The sequence below is a fragment of the Triticum urartu genome, chromosome 2 (genome assembly GCF_003073215.2).
Source record: "Triticum urartu cultivar G1812 chromosome 2, Tu2.1, whole genome shotgun sequence".
Lineage (NCBI taxonomy): Eukaryota > Viridiplantae > Streptophyta > Magnoliopsida > Poales > Poaceae > Triticum > Triticum urartu.
Window position 1 is genome coordinate 726,643,827 of NC_053023.1, and position 22,063 is coordinate 726,665,889.

At 48.5% G+C, this 22,063-nt stretch overlaps 1 protein-coding gene across 1 annotated transcript; it reads right to left on the reverse strand.

Moving 5' to 3' along the window:
- Positions 1 to 19,409: 19,409 nt before the first annotated feature.
- LOC125538269 (exocyst complex component EXO70B2-like) lies at positions 19,410 to 20,652 on the reverse strand. The gene is made up of 2 exons (XM_048701545.1): positions 20,335 to 20,652; positions 19,410 to 20,180 (listed from the first exon to the last, which is right to left on the reverse strand). The coding sequence occupies exons 1-2, from the start codon at positions 20,650 to 20,652 to the stop codon at positions 19,410 to 19,412; spliced, it is 1,089 nt and encodes a 362-aa protein (XP_048557502.1).
- Between the last annotated feature and the right edge of the window lie 1,411 nt (positions 20,653 to 22,063).

Here is a 22,063-nt window from a genome sequence, read left to right on the forward strand (position 1 = left end):
TTAGGGCAATTGCCATGTACCATGCAAAAACATATGGCAACTCGGTAAAAGAGAGTTGCCATCTGTTTACGTGCACACTAGGCAGTTGTCGTGTACCCTACAAAACACATGGCAAATTCGGGTAAAAAAAGAGAGTTGCCACCTGCTTATAAAGCACACTAGGGGCAGTTGCCATGTGCACTGCAAAACACATGGCAACTAGCAGCTTGGGTGTGGGAGAGGAGACGGGCGTGTGGACGAGATGGCAAATGCCCACACACTAGCCCTTGTGTGTGCGTGTAATGTGGCGTGTGGGCGAACTGCTGAACGCCCACACACCAGCCCTTCCTGTGTGGTGAAACGGTCATGTGGGCGACCGGCTGAACGCCCACACACCAGGCCAGTCCTACGTGGCACTAGAAACATGCCAAGATTCGTGCGCTCACGAACGGACGCGGATCCACGCGTGTGGGCGAGATGCATACGCCCACACGTGTGGGCGTTAACATTTCCGTGTTTTTATATTAGTGGACACACTAAGAAATTCACAAGGTTACTAACAGGCATGACAAGAGTAATGCAAACTTTTTTGTAAAGAAAAGCATCAACACAAAGTTTTCATATTTCAAAGAAAGCTAAATTTCATCAGCTTGAAAGTAGGCGGCGTTTCTAAATCGAAACCGAACGTGAAAGCTTCCATCGATATTTGGTCTACTCCGAGTTGTAGACGGATCGCTCGCTCCTCCAACTCCTAGACGAATCGTTTTTTCAGAGGAGATATATTAAAATTAGAGGTGTTTTTGTAAGAACTAAAAGGATATTGACTTCAAGTTAAAAACTTTCATGAGAGCGGAGAAAGAGAATGATGGTCATAGCGAGCACGTCCGACCAAGCAGGCGTGCATGCAGCCCGGCATCTCGACCCCCGGTGCATGCATGCTTCCGGCTCACATTACGTCATGTCCCTCTGACCATAGGCGCGGCTGCATAGTTCCTTCTTCAAGAGCGAAATCCGTGTTCCTTCAGCAGCAAGATTCAATCTATTTCCTTTTTCAAAACCGAAATCCTTCTTTCCTTCATTCTTTGGATTCATTTCCATTTGCTTCCTTACTTACCTATCCACTCTTTCCTTTTTCTTCTCTGTCACAGACAAGATATATATGTTATTATTATTATTATTACTATTATTATGCCCCACCCATCCATGTTATCAATTCTAATCTTTGCTGCCATCACAAACGGTGACCAAGTTATCCATCTATTCAACAATAGTGGGTAGCCAGTTATACAAAACATTTGTAATAATGTGACCAGTTGATGAAATTCCAGTTTCCACGCAAAATCCGAAACCTTTGTGAGCGCAAAATGTGATCTCTATGCTAGATATGCGATTGACAAAGAGAGGGAGATGGGGTTCCTCGTATCAGATTAGGTAAAGATAAAGACTTTATACACCCCTAAAAAAGGAATTAATTTATACTCCATTAGGGGAGTTGTTGCAACGGACCATTAGTGGCAAATTGATGGGGTGCACTCACCGGCGACCCATAATTGGAGGTCAGTTACAATATCGATTTATCACATCTACATAATTTTCGCTGTCCAGCTTCTCCTCACACAAATCCTTCCTAGGCAGGCATGCCTGACACTCAGATCGATAATTAGACACCCCGCCTCTGGCCTTCCACAAGTGTTCCCTCGTTCATACCTCCACTCTCCCTCAAATTCTGCATGTTTTATTTTCAAGTAATATTCTTCTTTGTGCTCTCAAATGAATGCAGGTTTCTTTGTGTTCCACGGGGTTCACTGGATTGATCATTCTGCTACGTAAATTGCAACATGAGGCACTGCTTTCACCTTCAATTGTTTCTTCCCTAAGAGTATATTATTCATGAATGCCACCATGTTTGCAATTGCACATTGCGCTAATGGTTAACTTATTTGTTGTGGTCTAATATTCTTTTCTGCTTCCCTGTTGTTGATAAAGCAGATGCACTCAAACTTGTAATTTTGACTCTGCTTCTACAACAATTTTGATATATACACAGTGTGTTTTCATGACTGCTATGAACGTCAGTTGTGCAAACATAATTCCAATGAATGCATGTGCTATTGGAGGGTGAATTCAAGCTCGGTACTGCTTCGTTTGCTGCTTCTACCACATGGTATTCTTCCTAACAGCAGATTCTGTGGAACTCTAATGTCTAATGGACAAGTTATTATCTGTGCACTGTTATGCCTCATGTTAATTATCTTGCGAGGTGGTTTCATATGTTGATATTCTGGAGTAATTGCTCCAGGTGGAACTGACTACTCTAAGTCGCCACTCCCTTCTTGATTTCAACCATGTATGTGATGGGTATATTGATGCGTCCATCAGCCTCTGTCACGAGGTTCCGGCAATTGGCATTTTTATCATAAATTATAGCGGAATCTCTCATCGAAACTATCGTCGCATCATCGGCTTTAGTGTTGATTCCGGCCTGGCAATTCCCAATTCTCATAGTTTTCTCCCCTGTCAATCTCTTCGAGCTTTACAAAGTAAGACCATGGCGGACCACCTGTCAAGCGCGTTCAGCAGTCTCAGAGAGCTGTTTCAAGGTAGCAGCACCAGCACGCCGGCGCAGCTTGCTTCCGTGCCGGAGGAGAGCACGGCGGGGCAATTTTCTTCCGTGCCAGAGGAGAGCACCACCGGCTTCACAGATGCCTTAGGCCCGCCGCCCAACTCCTACCGCGACTCAATCCGGAGCGTCAGCGTCACCTGCCCGGAGTGGCGCATCAGATCAACTCTCTCCGGTTCCGGTCAGACCGGATCAACCTACTCCAGCGACTCCAGCGCCTCGAGGTCCAACAACTCTGGCTACTCCTCCAACTCGGCGTCCGCTTTCGCGGCCGACTCAGGTACCAGTGAGCTCACGAAGATCACGCACAAAATGGTCAGCGACTATCTCCCCCACATTTGTCTCCACTTTGCCGGAAAACGGACGTCCTGACCGCTTCGCGGACAGATAGAGGTCCCCATTGAATTGCAAAAGTACCCAAATCACCGACACCACACTAAGCTTAGTCGTCTCCTGCGTCGGCTCAGGCGACCGCGCCGTGCTCTCCCTACGCCCCGCCGCTCCGGTGGCCGCAGCCACCAGCCCCATGGCAGCTGAGTCGCCCGCGTCCCCCGGCTCTCCTGCCTCCCATGCGTCAGTTACCCCCTCAAGATCGCCAGGTTTCCCCACCCCGCCCCCGCCCCCCTACCAGATCCAGATTCGCAAGCCCCCTTCTGACGTGCGCCGGCCGGCGCCGTCAGGGTCGTCCTTTGTCCCGGAAACCCCGCTACACTCCTTCAACTTGCGGGAAGCCTCCACCGGCCGCATTCAAGATGGCAGCTGCGCTCCAGCTGGGGTTGAGACGACCGCTGCTCTGCGCGGCATTAAGGGGCGTGGCGCCCCATCCTTCGCCGATGCCATGCGCGGGGCTCCGAGCTCTGCTCCCACCGAAAGCCGGCAATTTGTATCTGGGCAGGCTCCTGCCGCTGCGTCCGCTCTTAATGTTCGTTGGGGTGTGCCTGCGGCCGGGACTGGCCGTACGCCGGATCCACGGCTAAACGTGCGTTGGGAGGAGGTCAAACCCCCATACTGGTGGAGGAAATCCACCCCTCCCACCCACCGGCATTCAAGACGGAACCTGCGTCCAGCTGCCAGCAGCCGGGGTGCCGCTGCAGGCCCGCATTCAAGGCAATGGAGGGAGCGGCGTCGCTGCTTCCGGTGCAATACTAAAGGCCACATCGCCATCGACTGCAGGGACCCCATCCAGTGTTGGAAATATGCCCTAGAGGCAATAATAAATTGGTTATTATTATATTTCCTTGTTCATGATAATCGTTTATTATCCATGCTATAATTGTATTGATAGGAAACTCAGATACATGTGTGGATACATAGACAACACCATGTCCCTAGTAAGCCTCTAGTTGACTAGCTCGTTGATCAATAGATGGTTACGGTTTCCTGACCATGGACATTGGATGTCGTTAATAACAGGATCACATCATTAGGAGAATGATGTGATGGACAAGACCCAATCCTAAGCCTAGCACAAAGATCGTGTAGTTCGTATGCTAAAGCTTTTCTAATGTCAAGTATCATTTCCTTAGACCATGAGATTGTGCAACTCCCGGATACCGTAGGAGTGCTTTGGGTGTGCCAAACGTCACAACGTAACTGGGTGGCTATAAAGGTACATTACAGGTATCTCCGAAAGTGTCTGTTGGGTTGGTACGAATCGAGACTGGGATTTGTCACTCCGTGTAAACGGAGAGGTATCTCTGGGCCCACTCGGTAGGACATCATCATAAATGTGCACAATGTGATCAAGGAGTTGATCACGGGATGATGTGTTACGGAACGAGTAAAGAGACTTGCGGTAACGAGAATGAACAAGGTATCGGGATACCGACGATCGAATCTCGGGCAAGTATCGTACCGTAGACAAAGGGAATTGTATACGGGATTGATTAAGTCCTTGACATCGTGGTTCATCCGATGAGATCATCGTGGAACATGTGGGAGCCAACATGGGTATCCAGATCCCGCTGTTGGTTATTGACCGGAGAACGTCTCGTTCATGTCTGCATGTCTCCCAAACCCGTAGGGTCTACACACTTAAGGTTCGATGATGCTAGGGTTATAAAGGAAGTTTGTATGTGGTTAACGAATGTTTTTCAGAGTCCCGGATGAGATCCCGGACGTCACGAGGAGTTCCGGAATGGTCCGGAGGTAAAGATTTATATATGGGAAGTCCTGTTTTGGTCACCGGAAGAGTTTCGGGGTTTATCGGTAATGTACCGGGACCACCGGGAGGGTCCCGGGGGTCCACCAAGTGGGGCCACCTGCCCCGAAGGTTTGCATGGGCCAAGGGTGGTGAGGGACCAGCCCCTAAGTGGGCTGGTGCGCCTCCCACAAGGCCCAAGGGGCAGCAAGGAGGAAAAAAAGGGGAAACCCTAGGCTTAGATGGGCCTAAGGCCCACCCTAGGGGGCGCCTCCCTCTCTCCCCCTCTTGGCCGCCCCCTTGCTCCCCATCTAGGGCTGCCGCCCCCCTAGGGGTGGGAACCCTAGAGGGGGCGCAACCCCTCCCCTTCCCCTATATATATGAGGCCTAGGGCTGCCCATAACACACGCGATTCGATCTCTCGTTGGTGCAGCCCTGCATCTCTCTCTTCCTCCTCTTCTGTGGTGCTTGGCGAAGCCCTGCAGGATTGCCACGCTCCTCCATCACCACCACGCCGTTGTGCTACTGCTGGATGGAGTCTTCCTCAACCTCTCCCTCTCTCCTTGCTGGATCAAGGCTTGGGAGACGTCACCGGGCTGTACGTGTGTTGAACGCGGAGGTGCCGTCCGTTCGGCACTTGGTCATCGGTGATTTGGATCACGACGAGTACGACTCCATCAACCCCGTTCACTTGAACGCTTCCGCTTAGCGATCTACAAGGGTATGTAGATGCACTCTCCTTCCCCTCGTTGCTAGTCTCTCCATAGATAGATCTTGGTGACACGTAGGAAAATTTTGAATTTCTGCTACGTTCCCCAACAGTGGCATCATGAGCCAGGTCTATTACGTAGATTCTATGCACGAGTAGAACACAAAGTAGTTGTGGGCGTTGATTTTGTTCAATTACAAGTCTTATCTTGATTCGGCGACATCGTGGGATGAAGCGGCCCGGACCAACCTTACACGTAATCTTACATGAGACCGGTTCCATCGACAAACATGCAGTAGTTGCATAAGGTGGCTGGCGGGTATCTGTCTCTCCCACTTTAGTCGGATCGGATTCGATGAAAAGGGTCCTTATGAAGGGTAAATAGCAATTGGCATATCACGTTGTGGTCTTTGCATAGGTAAGAAACGTTCTTGCTAGAAACCCATAGCAGCCACGTAAAACATGCAAACAACAATTAGAGGACGTCTAACTTGTTTTTGCAGGGTATGCTATGTGATGTGATATGGCCAAAGGATGTGATGAATGATATATGTGATGTATGAGATTGATCATGTTCTTGTAATAGGAATCACGACTTGCATGTCGATGAATATGACAACCGGCAGGAGCCATAGGAGTTGTCTTTATTTATTTATGACCTGCGTGTCAACATAAATGTCATGTAATTACTTTACTTTATTGCTAACCGTTAGCTGTAGTAGTAGAAGTAATAGTTGGCGAGACAACTTCATGAAGACACGATGATGGAGATCATGATGATGGAGATCATGATGATGGAGATCATGGTGTCATGCCGGTGACGATGATGATCATGGAGCCCCGAAGATGGAGATCAAAAGGAGCAAAGCGATGATGGCCATATCATGTCACTATTTGATTGCTTGTGATGTTTATCATGTTTATACATCTTATTTGCTTAGAACGACGGTAGTAAATAAGATGATCCCTTACAACAATTTCAAGAAGTGTTCTCCCCTAACTGTGCACCGTTGCGACAGTTCGTTGTTTCAAAGCACCACGTGATGATCGGGTGTTTGATTCAGACGTTCACATACAACGGGTGTAAGATAGTTTTACACATGCAAAACACTTAGGGTTAACTTGACGAGCCTAGCATGTACAGACATGGCCTCGGAACACAGAAGACCGAAAGGTCGAGCATGAGTCGTATGGTAGATACGATCAACATGAAGATGTTCACCGATGATGACTAGTCCGTCTCACGTGATGATCGGACACGGCCTAGTTGACTCGGATCATGTAATCACTTAGATGACTAGAGGGATGTCTATCTGAGTGTGAGTTCATAAGATGAACTTAATTATCCTGAACATAGTCAAAAGGATTTTTGCAAATTATGTCGTAGCTCGCGCTTCAGTTCTACTGTTTAGATATGTTCCTAGAGAAAAATTTAGTTGAAAGTTGATAGTAGCAATTATGCGGACTAGGTCCGTAAACTGAGGATTGTCCTCATTGCTTCGTAGAAGGCTTATGTCCTTAATGCACCGCTCAGTGTGCTGAACCTCGAACATCTGACATACACGTTTTGATAACTACGTGATAGTTCAGTTAAACGGTTTAGAGTTGAGGCACCATAGACGTTTTGAAACGTCACGAAACATATCAGATGTTTTGAGGGCTGAAATTGGGATTTCAGGCTCGTGCCCACGTCAACAGGTATAAGACCTCCGACGGTTTTCTTAGCCTACATACTAAGGGAGAAAAGCTCAATTATTGAGCTTGTGCTCAGATTGTCTGAGTACAACAATCATTTGAATCGAGTGGGAGTTGATCTTCTAGATAAGATAATGATGTTTCTCCGAAGTCATTACCACCAAGCTGCTAGAGCTTCATGATGAACTATAATATATCAAGGACATATATGATGATCCTTGAGATATTCGCGATGTTTGACACCAATGTAGAAATCAAGAAGGAGCATCAATTGTTGATGGTTGATGAAACCACTAGTATCAAGAAGGTCAAGGGCAAGAAGGGATACTTCATGAAACGGCAATTCAGCTGCTACTCTAGTGAAGAAACCCAAGGTTGAACCCAAACCCGAGACTAAGTGCTTCTGTAATAAGGGGAACAGCCACTGGAGCGGAATTACCCTAGATACTTGGTAGATTAGAAGGCTGGCAAGGTCGACAGAAGTATATTGGATATACATTGTGTTGATGTGTACTTTACTAGTACTCCTAGTAGCACCAGGGTACTAGATACCAGTTCGGTTGCTAAGTGTTAGTAACTCGAAATAAAAGCTACGGAATAAACGGAGACTAGCTAAAGGTGAGCTGACGATATGTGTTGGAAGTGTTTCCAATGTTGATATGATCAAGCATCGCACGCTCCCTCTACCATCGAGATTGGTGTTTGCGTTGAGCATAGACATGATTGGATTATGTCTATCGCAATACGGTTATTCATTTAAGGAGAATAATGGTTACTCTGTTTATTTGAATAATACCTTCAATGGTCCTACACCTAAAATGAATGATTTATTGAATCTCGATCGTAGTGATACACATGTTCATGCCAAAAGATAGTAATGATAGTACCACCTACTTGTGGCACTGCCACGTAAGTCATATCGGTATAAAACGCATGAAGAAGCTCCATGTTGATGGTTCTTTGGGCTCACTCGTTTTCAAAAAGTTTGAGACATGCGAACCATGTCTATTGGTGTATATGCATGAAGAAACTCCATGAAAATGGACCGTTTGAACTCACTTGATTTTGAATCACTTGAGACATGCAAATCATACCACGTGGGCAAGATGACTGAAAGCCTCGTTTTTCAGTAAAATGGAACTAGAAAGCAACTTGTTGGAAGTAATACATTTTGATGTGTGCAGTCCAATGAGTGCTGAGGCATGTAGTGGATATCGTTATGTTCTTACTTCACAGATGAGTTGAGTAGATGTTGAGTATATTTACTTGATGAATCACGAGTCTGAATTATTGAAAGGTTCAAGTAATTTCAGTGTGAAGTTGAAAGATCGTCGTGACAAGAGAATAAAATATATATGATATGATCATAGAGATGAATATCTGAATTACGAGTTTGGCACAGAATTAAGACATTGTGGAAATTGTTTCACAACTAATACAGCCTGGAACACCATAGTGTGATGGTGTGTCCGAACATCATAACTGCACCCTATTGGATATGATGCATACCATGATGTCTCTTATCGAATTACCACAATAATTTATGGGTTAGGCATTGGAGACAACCACATTCACTTTAAATAGGGCACCACGTAATTCCGATGAGATGACACCGTATGAACTATGGTTTAGAGAAACCTAAGCTGTCATTTCTCAATGCTTTGGGGCTGCGATGCTTATGTGAAAAAGTTTCAGGCTGATAAGCTCGAACCCAAAGCGGGTAAATGCATCTTCATAGGACACCCAAAACAGTTGGGTATACCTCCTGTCTCAGATTCGAAAGCAATAAGGGATTGTTTCTAGAATCGGGTCCTTTCTCGAGGAAAAGTTTCTCTCGAAAGAATTGAGTGGGAGGATGGTGGAGACTTGATGATCGGATCAAGTCACTCCCAAACCTCGTCGGATGACAAGGATGCGTACTACTTCAGAGTGGTACATAATCCTGTCTTGGAAGTCATCTTGCTAGACAACAATGAACCTACGAGCTATGGAGAAGCGATGGTGGGCCCGGATTCCGATAAATGGCTCGAGGCCATAAAATCCGAGAGAGGATCCATGTATGGAAACAAAGTGTAGACTTTGACAGAACAGCTCGATGGTCGTGAGGATGTTGAGTATAGATGGATTTTAAACGGAAGACGGACAATGATGGTAAATGTCACCATTAAGAAAGCTCGACTTGTCGTTAAGAAGTTTCCCGACAAGTTCAAGGAGTTGACTACGATGAGACTTTCTCACTCGTAGCGATGCTAAGAGTCTGTTGGAATTATATTAGCAGTCACTGCATTGTTTATGAAATCTTGCAGATAGGATGTCAAAACATTGTTTCCTCGATGATTTTTGAGGAAAGGTTGTATGTGATACAACCGGAAGGTTTTGTCAATCCTGAAATATGCTAATAAGTATGCAAAGCTCCAGCAATCCTTCTAAGGACTGGAGTAAGCATCTCGGAGTTGGAATGTATGCTTTGATGAGATGATCAAAGATTTTGGTGTATACAAAGTTTATGAGAAACTTGTATTTCCAAGGAAGTGAGTGGGAGCACTATAGAATTTCTGATGAGTATATGTTGTTGACATATTATGGATCAGAAATGATGTAGAATTTCTGGAAAGCATATAGGGTTATTTGAAAGTGTTTTTCAATGGAAAGCCTGGATTAAGCTACTTGAACATTGAGCATCGAGATCTATAAGGATAGATCAAAACGCTTAATGGTACTTTCAAATGAGCACATTCCTTGCCATGATCTTGAAGGTGTTCAAGATGGATCAGTCAAAGAAGGAGTTCTTGCCTGAGTTGTAAGGTATGAAGTTAAAGCTCGACCACGGCAGAATAGAGAGAAAGGACGAAGGTCGTCCCCTATGCTTAAGACATAGGCTCTACAGTATGCTATGCTGTGTACCGCACCTGAAGTGTGCCTTGCCATGAGTCAGTCAAGGGGTACAAGAGTGATCCAAGAAAGGATCACAGGACAGCGGTCAAAGTTATCCTTAGTAACTAGTGGACTAAGGAATTTTCTCGATTATGGAGGTGGTAAAAGAGTTCGTCGTAAAGGGTTACGTCGATGCAAGCTTAACACCTATCCGGATAGCTCTGAGTAGAGATACCGGATACGTATAATGGAGCAACAATTTAGAATAGCTCCTAGTAGAACAGTTATTTGGAATAGCTCCAAATAGAACGTGGTAGCTGCATCTAGGAGATGACATAGAGATTTGTAAAGCACACACGGATCTCAAAGGCTCAGACCCGTTGACTAAAACCTCTCTCACAAGCAACATGATCAAACCCAGAACACATTGAGTGTTAATCACATAGTGATGTGAACTAGATTATTGACTCTAGTAAACTCTTTGGATGTTGGTCACATGGCGATGTGACCTGTGAATGTTAATCACATGGCGATGTGAACTAGATTATTGACTCTAGTGCAAGTGGGAGACTGTTGGAAATATTCCCTAGAGGCAATAATAAATTGGTTATTATTATATTTCCTTGTTCATGATAATCGTTTATTATCCATGCTATAATTGTATTGATAGGAAACTCAGATACATGTGTGGATACATAGACAACACCATGTCCCTAGTAAGCCTCTAGTTGACTAGCTCGTTGATCAATAGATGGTTACGGTTTCCTGACCATGGACATTGGATGTCGTTGATAACGGGATCACATCATTAGGAGAATGATGTGATGGACAAGACCCAATCCTAAGCCTAGCACAAAGATCGTGTAGTTCGTATGCTAAAGCTTTTCTAATGTCAAGTATCATTTCCTTAAACCATGAGATTGTGCAACTCCCGGATACCGTAGGAGTGCTTTGGGTGTGCCAAACGTCACAATGTAACTGGGTGGCTATAAAGGTACATTACAGGTATCTCCGAAAGTGTCTGTTGGGTTGGTACGAATCGAGACTGGGATTTGTCACTCTGTGTAAACGGAGAGGTATCTCTGGGCCCACTCGGTAGGACATCATCATATTGTGCACAATGTGATCAAGGAGTTGATCACGGGATGATGTGTTACGGAAGGATTAAAGAGACTTGTCGGTAACGAGATTGAACAAAGTATCGGGATACCGACGATCGAATCTCGGGCAAGTATCATACCGATGGACAAAGGGAATTGTATACGGGATTGATTAAGTCCTTGACATCATGGTTCATCCGATGAGATCATCGTGGAACATGTGGGAGCCAACATGGGTATCCAGATCCCGCTGTTGGTTATTGACCGGAGAACGTCTCGGTCATGTCTGCATGTCTCCCGAACCCGTAGGGTCTACACACTTAAGGTTCGATGACGCTAGGGTTATAAAGGAAGTTTGTATGTGGTTAACGAATGTTGTTCGGAGTCCCGGATGAGATCCCGGACGTCACGAGGAGTTCCGGAATGGTCCGGAGGTAAAGATTTATATATGGGAAGTCCTGTTTTGGTCACCGGAAGAGTTTCGGGGTTTATCGGTAATGTACCGGGACCACCGGGAGGGTCCCGGGGGTCCACCAAGTGGGGCCACCTGCCCCGGAGGTTTGCATGGGCCAAGGGTGGTGAGGGACCAGCCCCTAAGTGGGCTGGTGCGCCTCCCACAAGGCCCAAGGGGCAGCAAGGAGGAAAAAAAGGGGAAACCCTAGGCTTAGATGGGCCTAAGGCCCACCCTAGGGGGCGCCTCCCTCTCTCCATCTAGGGCTGCCGCCCCCTAGGGGTGGGAACCCTAGAGGGGGTGCAGCCCCTCCCCTTCCCCTATATATATGAGGCCTAGGGCTGCCCATAACACACGCGATTCGATCTCTCGTTGGTGCAGCCCTGCATCTCTCTCTTCCTCCTCTTCTGTGGTGCTTGGCAAAGCCCTGCAGGATTGCCACGCTCCTCCATCACCACCACGCCGTTGTGCTGCTGCTGGATGGAGTCTTCCTCAACCTCTCCCTCTCTCCTTGTTGGATCAAGGCTTGGGAGACGTCACCGGGCTGTACGTGTGTTGAACGCGGAGGTGTCGTCCGTTCAGCACTTGGTCATCGGTGATTTGGATCACGACGAGTACGACTCCATCAACCCCGTTCACTTTAACGCTTCCGCTTAGCGATCTACAAGGGTATGTAGATGCACTCTCCTTCCCCTCGTTGCTAGTCTCTCCATAGATAGATCTTGGTGACACGTAGGAAAATTTTGAATTTCTGCTACGTTCCCCAACAGTGGCATCATGAGCCAGGTCTATTACGTAGATTCTATGCACGAGTAGAACACAAAGTAGTTGTGGGCGTTGACCTCCACCTGCAGCGGCACCTACACCCCCTACACCCCCTTCTCCGTCCGGCTGCTGCGGCTCCACCTCCACCTGCAGCGGCACCTACACCCCCTACCGCGCCTCCTCCGCCAACTGCGGTCCAGGCGTCGGCTCAGCTTCCCCCGGTGTCGTTGGCAAGCATGCCTCGCATGGGGGATCTGGAGACACGGCCGGCCGAAGGCGTGGTGATCATGGCCACCACCCCAGCCCTCGAGCAGCAGGTCGGCTTCCTGATGAGCAATGCGGCCTTGGTGTGGCTCGGTGGTCGTCGCCCGCGTGTTTGCCGCTGCTATCGCGGATGCCATCCACAGCCACACCTGAATCAGCAAGGAGTTCTTCGACGTCATCCCTCACTACCCAGAAGACTTCTTCGTCACCTTCCGTCACCAGTACCACCGCGACGCCGTCACCGCAGCTCCAGGCAAGTTCGTCGTCGTCGAGCTGGACATCCGGGTCTCCAGCTGGTCGCCCCGCGCGCACACCGACGCCATCGAGCTGCGCCACCACGTCCACCTCTGCCTGGAGAACGTGCCCCTCAACGCCTGGAACGAGGAGGTCGTTGCGAAGCTGCTCCAGAGTGCAGCGGTGCCTCACTACTTTGACGCTGCCACAACTCAGAAGGCGGACGCGTCCTCCCTCAACCTTTGGGCCTAGACGGCGAATCCTTCTTCCATCCCAAAGGTCATGTGGCTCACCATCATCGGCAGCTACGCGTCCGGTGACAACATCGTCGTCTCCAGCACGGGCCCCCTCCCTGGCTTCAGCGTCGTCGCTGGCAGCTCCTCGGCGACGCAGCATGGACGGAAGGGGCTCACCTACAGGGTCATCATCCACCTCGACATTCATGAAGACTTCACTCAAGGCGCGTCAACATCACGTTTTCAGCACAAATTTGACTGGCAATATGGTGTGGTGGATGGCGAGGCTGCTGTCCGCGATCGGGGTCAGCCCGTGGTCGAGGCCGGACGCAATGACGACAACGATAGGCGACGCCGCGATGATGATGACGAGAGGCGTCGCCGCGACAGAGGTGGCGGCGACGACAGGCGCGGCCGCGATCCCGAGCGACAAAGATCCTGGGGCGACCACTTTTTCCGCAGTCGCTCGCGTGCGGGCGGTGAGCGCGGGGAGCGCCGTGATGACCGTCGCCAGGAGGACCGGCGTGATCGCCGGCGCGAGGGGCAAGCCATGGTGGCAGATGGGGGTGTCATGCCCACGGGTGACCATGCTGAGCGCACTCCTCTCGCCCAGCTACGTCGATACCGGACTGGCGCCTTGGTGTGGCGCCGTATCCCGCAGCCGCTGGGAGATATGGCACCGTCTGATCGCGCTGCACCATCTAGGGGTCGCAGTCTGCTCTGTTCGCTGTCTCCGGGCTTGGATAGGAGGCGCTCACGAGACAGCCTGACGCCGCCGGGCTCGCCTAGCTCGGTCCTTCCGGCGGCTTCCAACTCCAAGGATAGGCACGCGGTTTCGGTGGGCGCTCTTAGCACGCACCTGCAAGAGGCGCTGCTCATCTGCTCCCCAGCTCGGCTGGTTCCGCCCTTGCGGTTGCTTTCGCTCCCTCCTGGTCTCTAGAGCTCCCCAGCATCACCACTGATCTCCGGGCGAACACCGATTTTCTCCCCACATGCCGAGAACGAGGGTCAATCTCAACCTGATGGTTTGCAGCACCTTTTTCAGCCACTGCAGGGAGGCCTCCTGGAGGCACCTGCTCCTTCGCCGCGCAGGTTGCTGGCAAATCGTCGCAAAACCCTGGCTGGCGTCTCCATCGGCTACACCTTACGTCGCTCAAGTGCGCGTCTTCGGGCCGCTGGGAGGGCACGCGCGGCTCCGGTGGAAGCTGCTGCCCAGAAGATTGTTTGCCGTGGCCTGGGCATAGTTCAAGATGGGGAAGACATCACGGAAGCCGCAATCTCCGCCCTCGAGCTCAAGTTCAAGGACCAGTTATCCGATGAGGTGATAGGTGCCCTGCGTCAGATTTTCCAGCTTGATGATGCTTCTGCCGTGGCGGCCGAGGAAGCCCTTCTTGCCCGTGGAGGATCTGCAGCGCTGGACATTGATGAGGAGCAGCTGGTGACCAATGCCTGAAGGCCCATCTTGTAGTTATGCACCTGGGCTTCCCCTGGTTGCCATGCTAGTTCCATCCTACAATGAGGGCTTCCCTACGTGGAGCATGTATCGTAGTTTATCTTGTATTTCTACGTGTTGTGCCCCCGATGGGCGTCTGCACTTACTTCCTGTGTTTGTGCTACTCTGCCATTCCAACCTTGATGTTCATCTGGTTCTATCATGTTAGCACAGCCAATCAATTTTCTATCGTGGAATGTCCGTGGTGAACTGCCCTGACCGACGCTCTACAGTTCATGAAACAATTGCAGCTACATCATGTCATATTGTATGCCTTCAGGAGACTAAGCTTGACATGGTTGATCAGTTCCTTGCGGCCTTCCTGGGGGTTCATCGCTGGTGCAGCTTTGCCCAGAGACCGGCAACAGGCACCAGAGGTGGAATACTCATGTTGTGGGACGACAATGTTGTAGGGGTCTCCAATATTGTCGCCTCTGAATTTTGCCTCTCCGCTGATATAAAAATACACGCCAACGACATCTCCTTCAAGCTGACATCCGTGTATGGGCCAACCTCCTCCTCCAGGAAGAATGATTTCTTCGCCGAGTTGATCGCCCTAAAGCCGCCACCAGGCACTAAGTGGTTGGCGCTTGGTGATTTCAACCAAATTTGTAAGGCCCGGGATAAGAACAAGCATAATGTGAACTCTAGCCGTATCAACCGTTTTCGAACATCGCTCAACTCGTGTGACCTTAGGGAGATCCACATGCAGAATAGGCGCTTCACATGGTGTAATGAGCGTCAAAACCCGACGCTTTGCAAGTTAGACTCCTTCTTCTGTAACGATGAGTGGGATCTTTGTTTTGGCACCCATGTACTACACGCCCTGTCCTCGTCGCTTTCTGACCATTGCCCGTTGCTCCTTGCTGATGACCGTGGCCCGCGGCGACCATGCATTTTCAGATTCGAAAACTTTTGGACATCCATCCCCGGGTTCCAGGAGGTGGTCAAGAGAGCTTGGCAGATTGATGTGGGACACTCTGACCCCTACCAGGTCTTGTTCAATAAGCTACAGAGGACGGGTTCCCGTTTGTCGGTCTGGAGCAGATCCCTTTTCTCCAAAGCCAAAATCCACCTACATGCTGCCCTCTTGATTATTCTCAAATTGGATGTAGTGCAAGAATCCAGGCTGCTCTCCGTCGGGGAGCAAGACCTCCGTGCCAGACTCAAGAGGAGGGTGATCAGTTTGTCGGTGCTCGAGCGCTCTCGGAAAAAGCAATGTGCACGTATCACCAGCCTGAAGGAGGGCAATGCCAATACGAAATTTTTTCACCTGCGGGTGAATGCTAGGAGGCATAAAAATCACATTCTGCGACTCAAGCACAACAACGGGTGGGCAACCGAGCATGAGCGCAAGGAGGATATTATCTTTGATCACTTCTCCAATGCCCTTGGGCGGGGCGCCCGGAGAGAAAAAGACCTCAACTGGGACAACCTAAACTTTCCGGAGCTGGAGCTACAGGAGCTTGGTGCCCCATTCACTTAGGATGAGGTCAAATCAGCCATTAATGAAATGCCGAGCGACAAGGCTCCCGGACCAGATGGTTTCGCTGGAGCTTTTTTCAAAAGTTGTTGGGAGATCATCAAGGGGGATGTGATGCACGTAATTCACTCCTTTGGGAATTTGCAAACCTCCAACTTGCAGTGGCTAAATTCAGCAAATGTGGTTCTTCTCCCAAAGAAGGAGGGGGCGGAGGGCATCGCCGACTACAGACCGATTAGTTTAATTCATGCCATCGCGAAGATTATTGCCAAGATGCTTGCAATGAGGCTCAGCCCGCACATGAATAGACTCGTTTCCAACGCCCAGAGCGCTTTCATAAAAAAGAGGAGTATTCATGATAACTTCATGTATGTGCGGAATATGGCTCGCCGTCTCAACCGAGGCAAAACACCATCCTTGTTGTTCAAGCTAGATATCCGGAAAGCCTTTGATTCCGTGCGCTGGGACTATATTCTTGATCTTCTACAACGACGGGGTTTTCCAAGCATTTTCCGGGATTGGATCGCTGCACTCCTTCGTACCTCCTCTTCCAGAGTCTTGCTGAACGGGGTGCGGTGACAACCGATAAAGCACGGCCAGGGCCTACGGCAGGGTGACCCGGTATCCCCGCTACTATTTGTCCTCGCCATTGACCCGCTTCAGCAATTGCTAGATCTGGCCACGACTAAAGGGCTACTGCACAAGATTAGGGGTCGTGGCTCCTCCTTTCGTACCTCCCTTTACGCCGATGATGCGGCTGTTTTTGTTAAGCCAATAAAAGACGATGTAACCAACCTTGCCACCATTCTGCATTGCTTTGGAGAGGTCACCGGTCTCTGCACTAATCTTAACAAAAGCTCAGTCGTCCCTATCCGCTGTCAGAACTATGATCTTGACAACATCCTCCAGGGGCTCCCGGCGGCGCGGGCTTCCTTCCCCCTAAAGTACTTGGGCCTTCCTCTGTCAATTCGGAGGCTCAAGCGTGTGGACTTCCAATATCTCGAAGATAAAGTGGCAACCAAGCTTATTCCTTGGGAGGGAAGATATATTGCTACTCCGGGTCGTGGGGTCTTGGTCATGTCGGTCATGACCTCCTTGGTGGTCTACACTGCCACGGCCCTCGTCATCCCTCCCGGCATTTTAAGCAACATCACCAGGCTGGAGCGTGCCTTCTTCTGGTCGGGGTCTAGCAAAACGACCGGGGCCAAATGTAAAGTCAACTGGGAAAGCGTCTGTAGGCCTAAGGAGTGTGGCGGCCTTGGTGTGCTCAATCTTGCGAATTTTTGCCAAGCACTCAGACTCCGCTGGTTATGGCTCGAGTGGACGGACCCTTCTCGCTTGTGGGTTGGGCTTGGAAATCCATGCGACAAGGACGACAAAGTTTTTTTCTACGCCTCCACTACTATCACGATTGGGGATGGGGCGCGCGCCCCTTTTTGGGAGTCCCCATGGCTCAATGGGAGGAAACCAAAAGATATTGCCCCGCTTATTTTTTACGCCTCCAAGAGGAAAACCTGGAAGGTCAGGGAGGCATTATCACAGAATGCCTGGATCACCAAGATCAATATGACGACAATATTCACACTCGAGCACATTCGGTAATTCCTGGATCTTTGGATCCTCCTTCGCGGAGTGCAGCTACAAGTGGGCGTGGAGGATACCATTTTGTGGAAACACACGGCCTGCGGGAGCTACTCGGCGTCTTCGGCTTATAACGTGCACTACTTGACAATCACCCGTTCTGCCATGTACAAGGTGGTCTGGACAGCCTGGGCCCCCCCCGAAATTAAAATTTCTTGCATGGCTTGCCATCCAAGACAGGTTATGGACATCCGTTCGCTTGGCCAAGCGAGGGTGGCCAAACAGTGGCCCGTGCACCTTCTGTAGGCGTGAGCAGGAGACCATTGAGCACATTTTCTTTCAATGTAGATACACCTTGAGAGTTTGGGAGATGGTCAGAGCTTAGCTTCAACTCATTGATTTGGATACTTCAGGTTGGGCGGCTTACAGGAGCATCCATGAGTGGTGGTGTGAATCGGCTTCCGCCCACAGTGCTCACAAAAAAGTGATGCCGTCTATCTTCATGCTCGTTTCGAAAGCAATTTGGGATGAGAGGAACGCACGGGTTCTTCGAGGCCGCTCCGCTCCAACGTTTACCACCCTCCAAGCAATCAAGCACGAGGCGATGCTATGGGTCCTGGCAGGGGCAAAACATTTGGGTCCTCTGATGCCGGGAGAGTAACGGCTTGTATTTTCTTTTCGGCCTTTGGCCGGTGCCTGAAAACCTTGTTAAACCTCCTTCTTATTTAATGAATGGGGCAAATCTTTTGCCTCCATTTCAAAAAAAAAAAGTACCCAAACACGCGAAGCAATTCCGCCCACAACGTTATTTTATGGCAACTTTAGTTACAACAGAATGACAACTTTAGTTGTGAAGCATGGCAATTTTCTATCTGGATGGCAAATTTCAGTTATTTTGATATATTTTTTTGGATGGCAATTTTAGTGTAAAAACATGTGGGCGGTGTTACTACAAGCCACACGTGCAGCAGTTATCGGCATCCCAAAAGTAAACAAATATGTCCAGTCACACATATACTGGAGTTTTGAGGGTCTTCCGTGAAGATGCCCTTACTTAGCTACCCCTTGCTACAGTACCCTACCTTTATCAAATTTGGATGTTTATTAATGCACAAGGCTCTTACTCTGTTAGCTACCCTGTGCTACAGTACGCTATCTTTGCCAAATTTGGATGTTTATTAATGCACCAGACTCTTACTCTGTTAGCTCTTTATATCATACCAAGAAATCTCCGGTAGTGTATCCATGATGCTAGACAGCTAGACTGCTCTAAACTATAGTGTGAATGATAATAATAATAATCAAATATATGTGCACTAAGCCTCTTACATCTGTATGAAAAATATAAATGAGTGTCCATTCATAAATATCACAGTTACCAATACATAGCAAATCTAACTGTTTTTGATCAATTTCCCCCATACAGTAGCTCATCGGTAAGGGCTACCTGTAGGTTTGACCGACCTTTGCATCGGCAATCTGAAGTTCTATTGAAGATAGGCACATACAGTATGTCATATAATCAGAACTTAACATTGTAATTATGTTTGAATTTGATGTAGCATCAAAGTGAATCAAGTATTATGACATGAACTCACGAATCAAATCAAAACACACAACCAGATAGTGGACAATCGATAGTATCTGGCGCTTAAGAAAGAAAACAAACACGAAATAGAACTTTGGAAGGGGGAAAAAATCAAATTACAACTACGAAGTTTGGAATCTAGTCTCTTACGTGTTGGATGACTCTGTTCGATTCCGAGCTAGGTGTCTGAAGCAGTTTTCATCCTTCAAATATCTCTCCTAACATCTCCTCCAGCACTTCAGGGTTGCTTGCTTCGTCACCAATGTATTTCTCTAGCTCCGGATGCTCCTTCAAGTAGTTACGGTAAGCTGTAATAACTCTCTCCGCAATAGATTTCCTCAGCGCATCTCTGAGCTGAGGGTCTGGAACCTTCCACAACTTCTGAGCCTGGTATGTCTTATGAAGCGCTGACTTGAATTCAGCCAGTGAGTTGCGTGAAGAGGTATTCACCCAACGATGAAGCAATCCAGAAATCTTAGATTGCGATATGCTGGACAGAACATGTCCCCAAGAAACATCCAAATAGCTATCTATGTACTTGTCACGTTCAGGGTGGCATAGAAGAGCTCCCATTTGAAGTCCCCGGCAGTTTATTCCTGACCGCAGCTCAAGATTTAACAATCCCGGGGGCTGAGACATCTGCGCTATAAAATAGGAATTATTGAGCAGGAACAGGTACATGAGGCTTGGATCCAAGCACAGCTGCGATTTTCTCTGAAGCAGATCCTTCAGATAATGGATCGTGTCATCTATCAGGAGGCTTAAAGCGAAGCATCTCCCTGCAGATTTCGACATCGACGCCGATGCTTGCCTCATGGACATGACGCAATCCATCATCAACCGGGTGTTCCTGTGCAGTCCGCCTCCTCCCCGCAGAATCTCGACGGCCCACGAATCATCGTCCTCCATGGGTGCCTTCACCTCCTCTATCATGCTAGATATAGTCACCCATAGGCCATAGCGTATCTCCTTGTTTGTCCAACGAGTCACTTATCTCTTCCAAAATACTATTGGCTTCTGAACAGAACACAGGATACATAGGCACGTCCCAGTATGTAGCTTTGATGCAAATCAACATGTGTAGCATGGCGTCTAATTTCTCCAAATTGCAAAAAATATGCACCATGGTGTCCACAAAGACGAGCATTGCTGAGATGCTCGCCTTAGCAAACCGCGCCATCGCTGGCGTCTTGTTGACGACGTCCCCCAGCTCTCTCATACCGTAGCCAATTACAGTGAGAGCTCGAATCCACCTCTCAACCAAGTCATGCTGCAATGACGACGACTTATCCTGAAGCTGCTGACATAAGCCATGCTCCTTGCGGAACTGAAGAACCCAGTCCACGTCATGCTCAAAGAGCCAATTCTCCAGAGCACGGTCAGCAGAAGATGGCATGTCGAATTCTTGGACCATCCGCTGCGTGTAACCGTCGCTTACCATTTGGCGAGCGAGCATGGAGAGCTCGCAGGTCGCCAAGTCCACTACGCAAGCGGACGCCGATCCGGAGGAGCAGCCGGAGATGCTGGACAGGTATGAACTCGAGGCACCGGAGTTGCTGGAGAAAGTGGATGCGTTATGACCGGACTGGATCCGCGCTCCGGATACAGCGACGGTCCGGATCCGGTCGCGGTAGGAAGCGGGCGGCAGAACGGGGGCCGTGAAGCCGTCGGTAGCCTCCTCCAGCAGCCGGATGGCTGCTACTCTGTGGATGGATGGCCTGATCTAGGTGAGTGAGATTGGCAGGGAAGAGGGTGAGAGGGGCAGGACCAGGGTCAACCGTGAGGACTCTCCCCCTTGACGGCTGCCTCGGATCGCCACGCTGAGACATACCTGCCCACTTGGAATCTTCCTCCACCCCACCAACTCGAGCTCTTCGCCGACAACGGTCGGATGACCAAACCAGTGGCTAGAGCCATGGCTCGCCGGCGGCCGGATTTGAGAGAGGATGGTAGCTCCATGTGGATTTGGAGAAAACCGTGGAGTTCTTTGCTGCCATTGCCTGTTTTTGCAATTTTTAGTGATTTTTTAATGAAGCCTGGTATAGAAGATGAAATATAATATGAAGGCATATATTATATAATGAATCTAATGAAGTAATTTTTGTTTTGTAAATTTTGATATATTTCCATATAAAGTTTGTCAACTTAATGAAGTTTAACTTAGGGTAATCTTAATTTTCAATTACTTTCAGACCGAGAGAGTACATGAATAAGTTTTTTTTAGACATGTGAATATTTTCTTAAAAGGACATGAAAATCTTTTCAAACGCACTTAACCATTTTTCCGGACAACCTTAATTTTATTTTTGAAAGTACGTGAATATTTTTATTTTGTTGTTGTTTACTTTTTCTGTTTCTATTTTATGTAAGTACACTCAATTTATTTTCAATATATTTTACCTTTTCAATTTCTTTATTATAAAATTTCACTTTTCCTGTTCATCACTTATTTAAGATAGACTGCTTTCTTGCTTCTCTTTATTTTAAACTAGCAAACATGACTGTGTGCTGCAACGGAAAAAAAGTCCATGTCATAACACAAGCAACACTAGTGTCGCTGGTTATCCTCTTTCCCGTTGATGACGACGGTAACCCGTGGTGTCCACGGAAATAATTAATCTTGTGTTCGTGCATGGCTCGTAGCTCATGTTTACCTCACTGTTGTCGGGCACAGTAGAGTGACGGTCCCAAAGTAGGCCTTCTGCTCCTGCCAAGTGCCGCCCTAGACGATAAGTTTTGTGAGACTGTTCTTCTATATTCGTTGGTGTCCCAAAGAAGAAGGCTTGGTTGATGTTGTCAGGTTTGTTTTCGCAGGAGCTCCTCAGGTCATTGACGATGATAGTGTGCACATG

Bases quoted from the DNA above. Each gene is read 5' to 3' on its own strand.
- LOC125538269 (XM_048701545.1), bottom strand. From the start codon at position 20,652: ATGGTAAGCGACGGTTACACGCAGCGGATGGTCCAAGAATTCGACATG. The intron at 20,181-20,334 runs GTGCATATTTTT...TGGACAAACAAG, and splicing joins TCGTCTTTGTGGACACCATG to GAGATACGCTATGGCCTATG.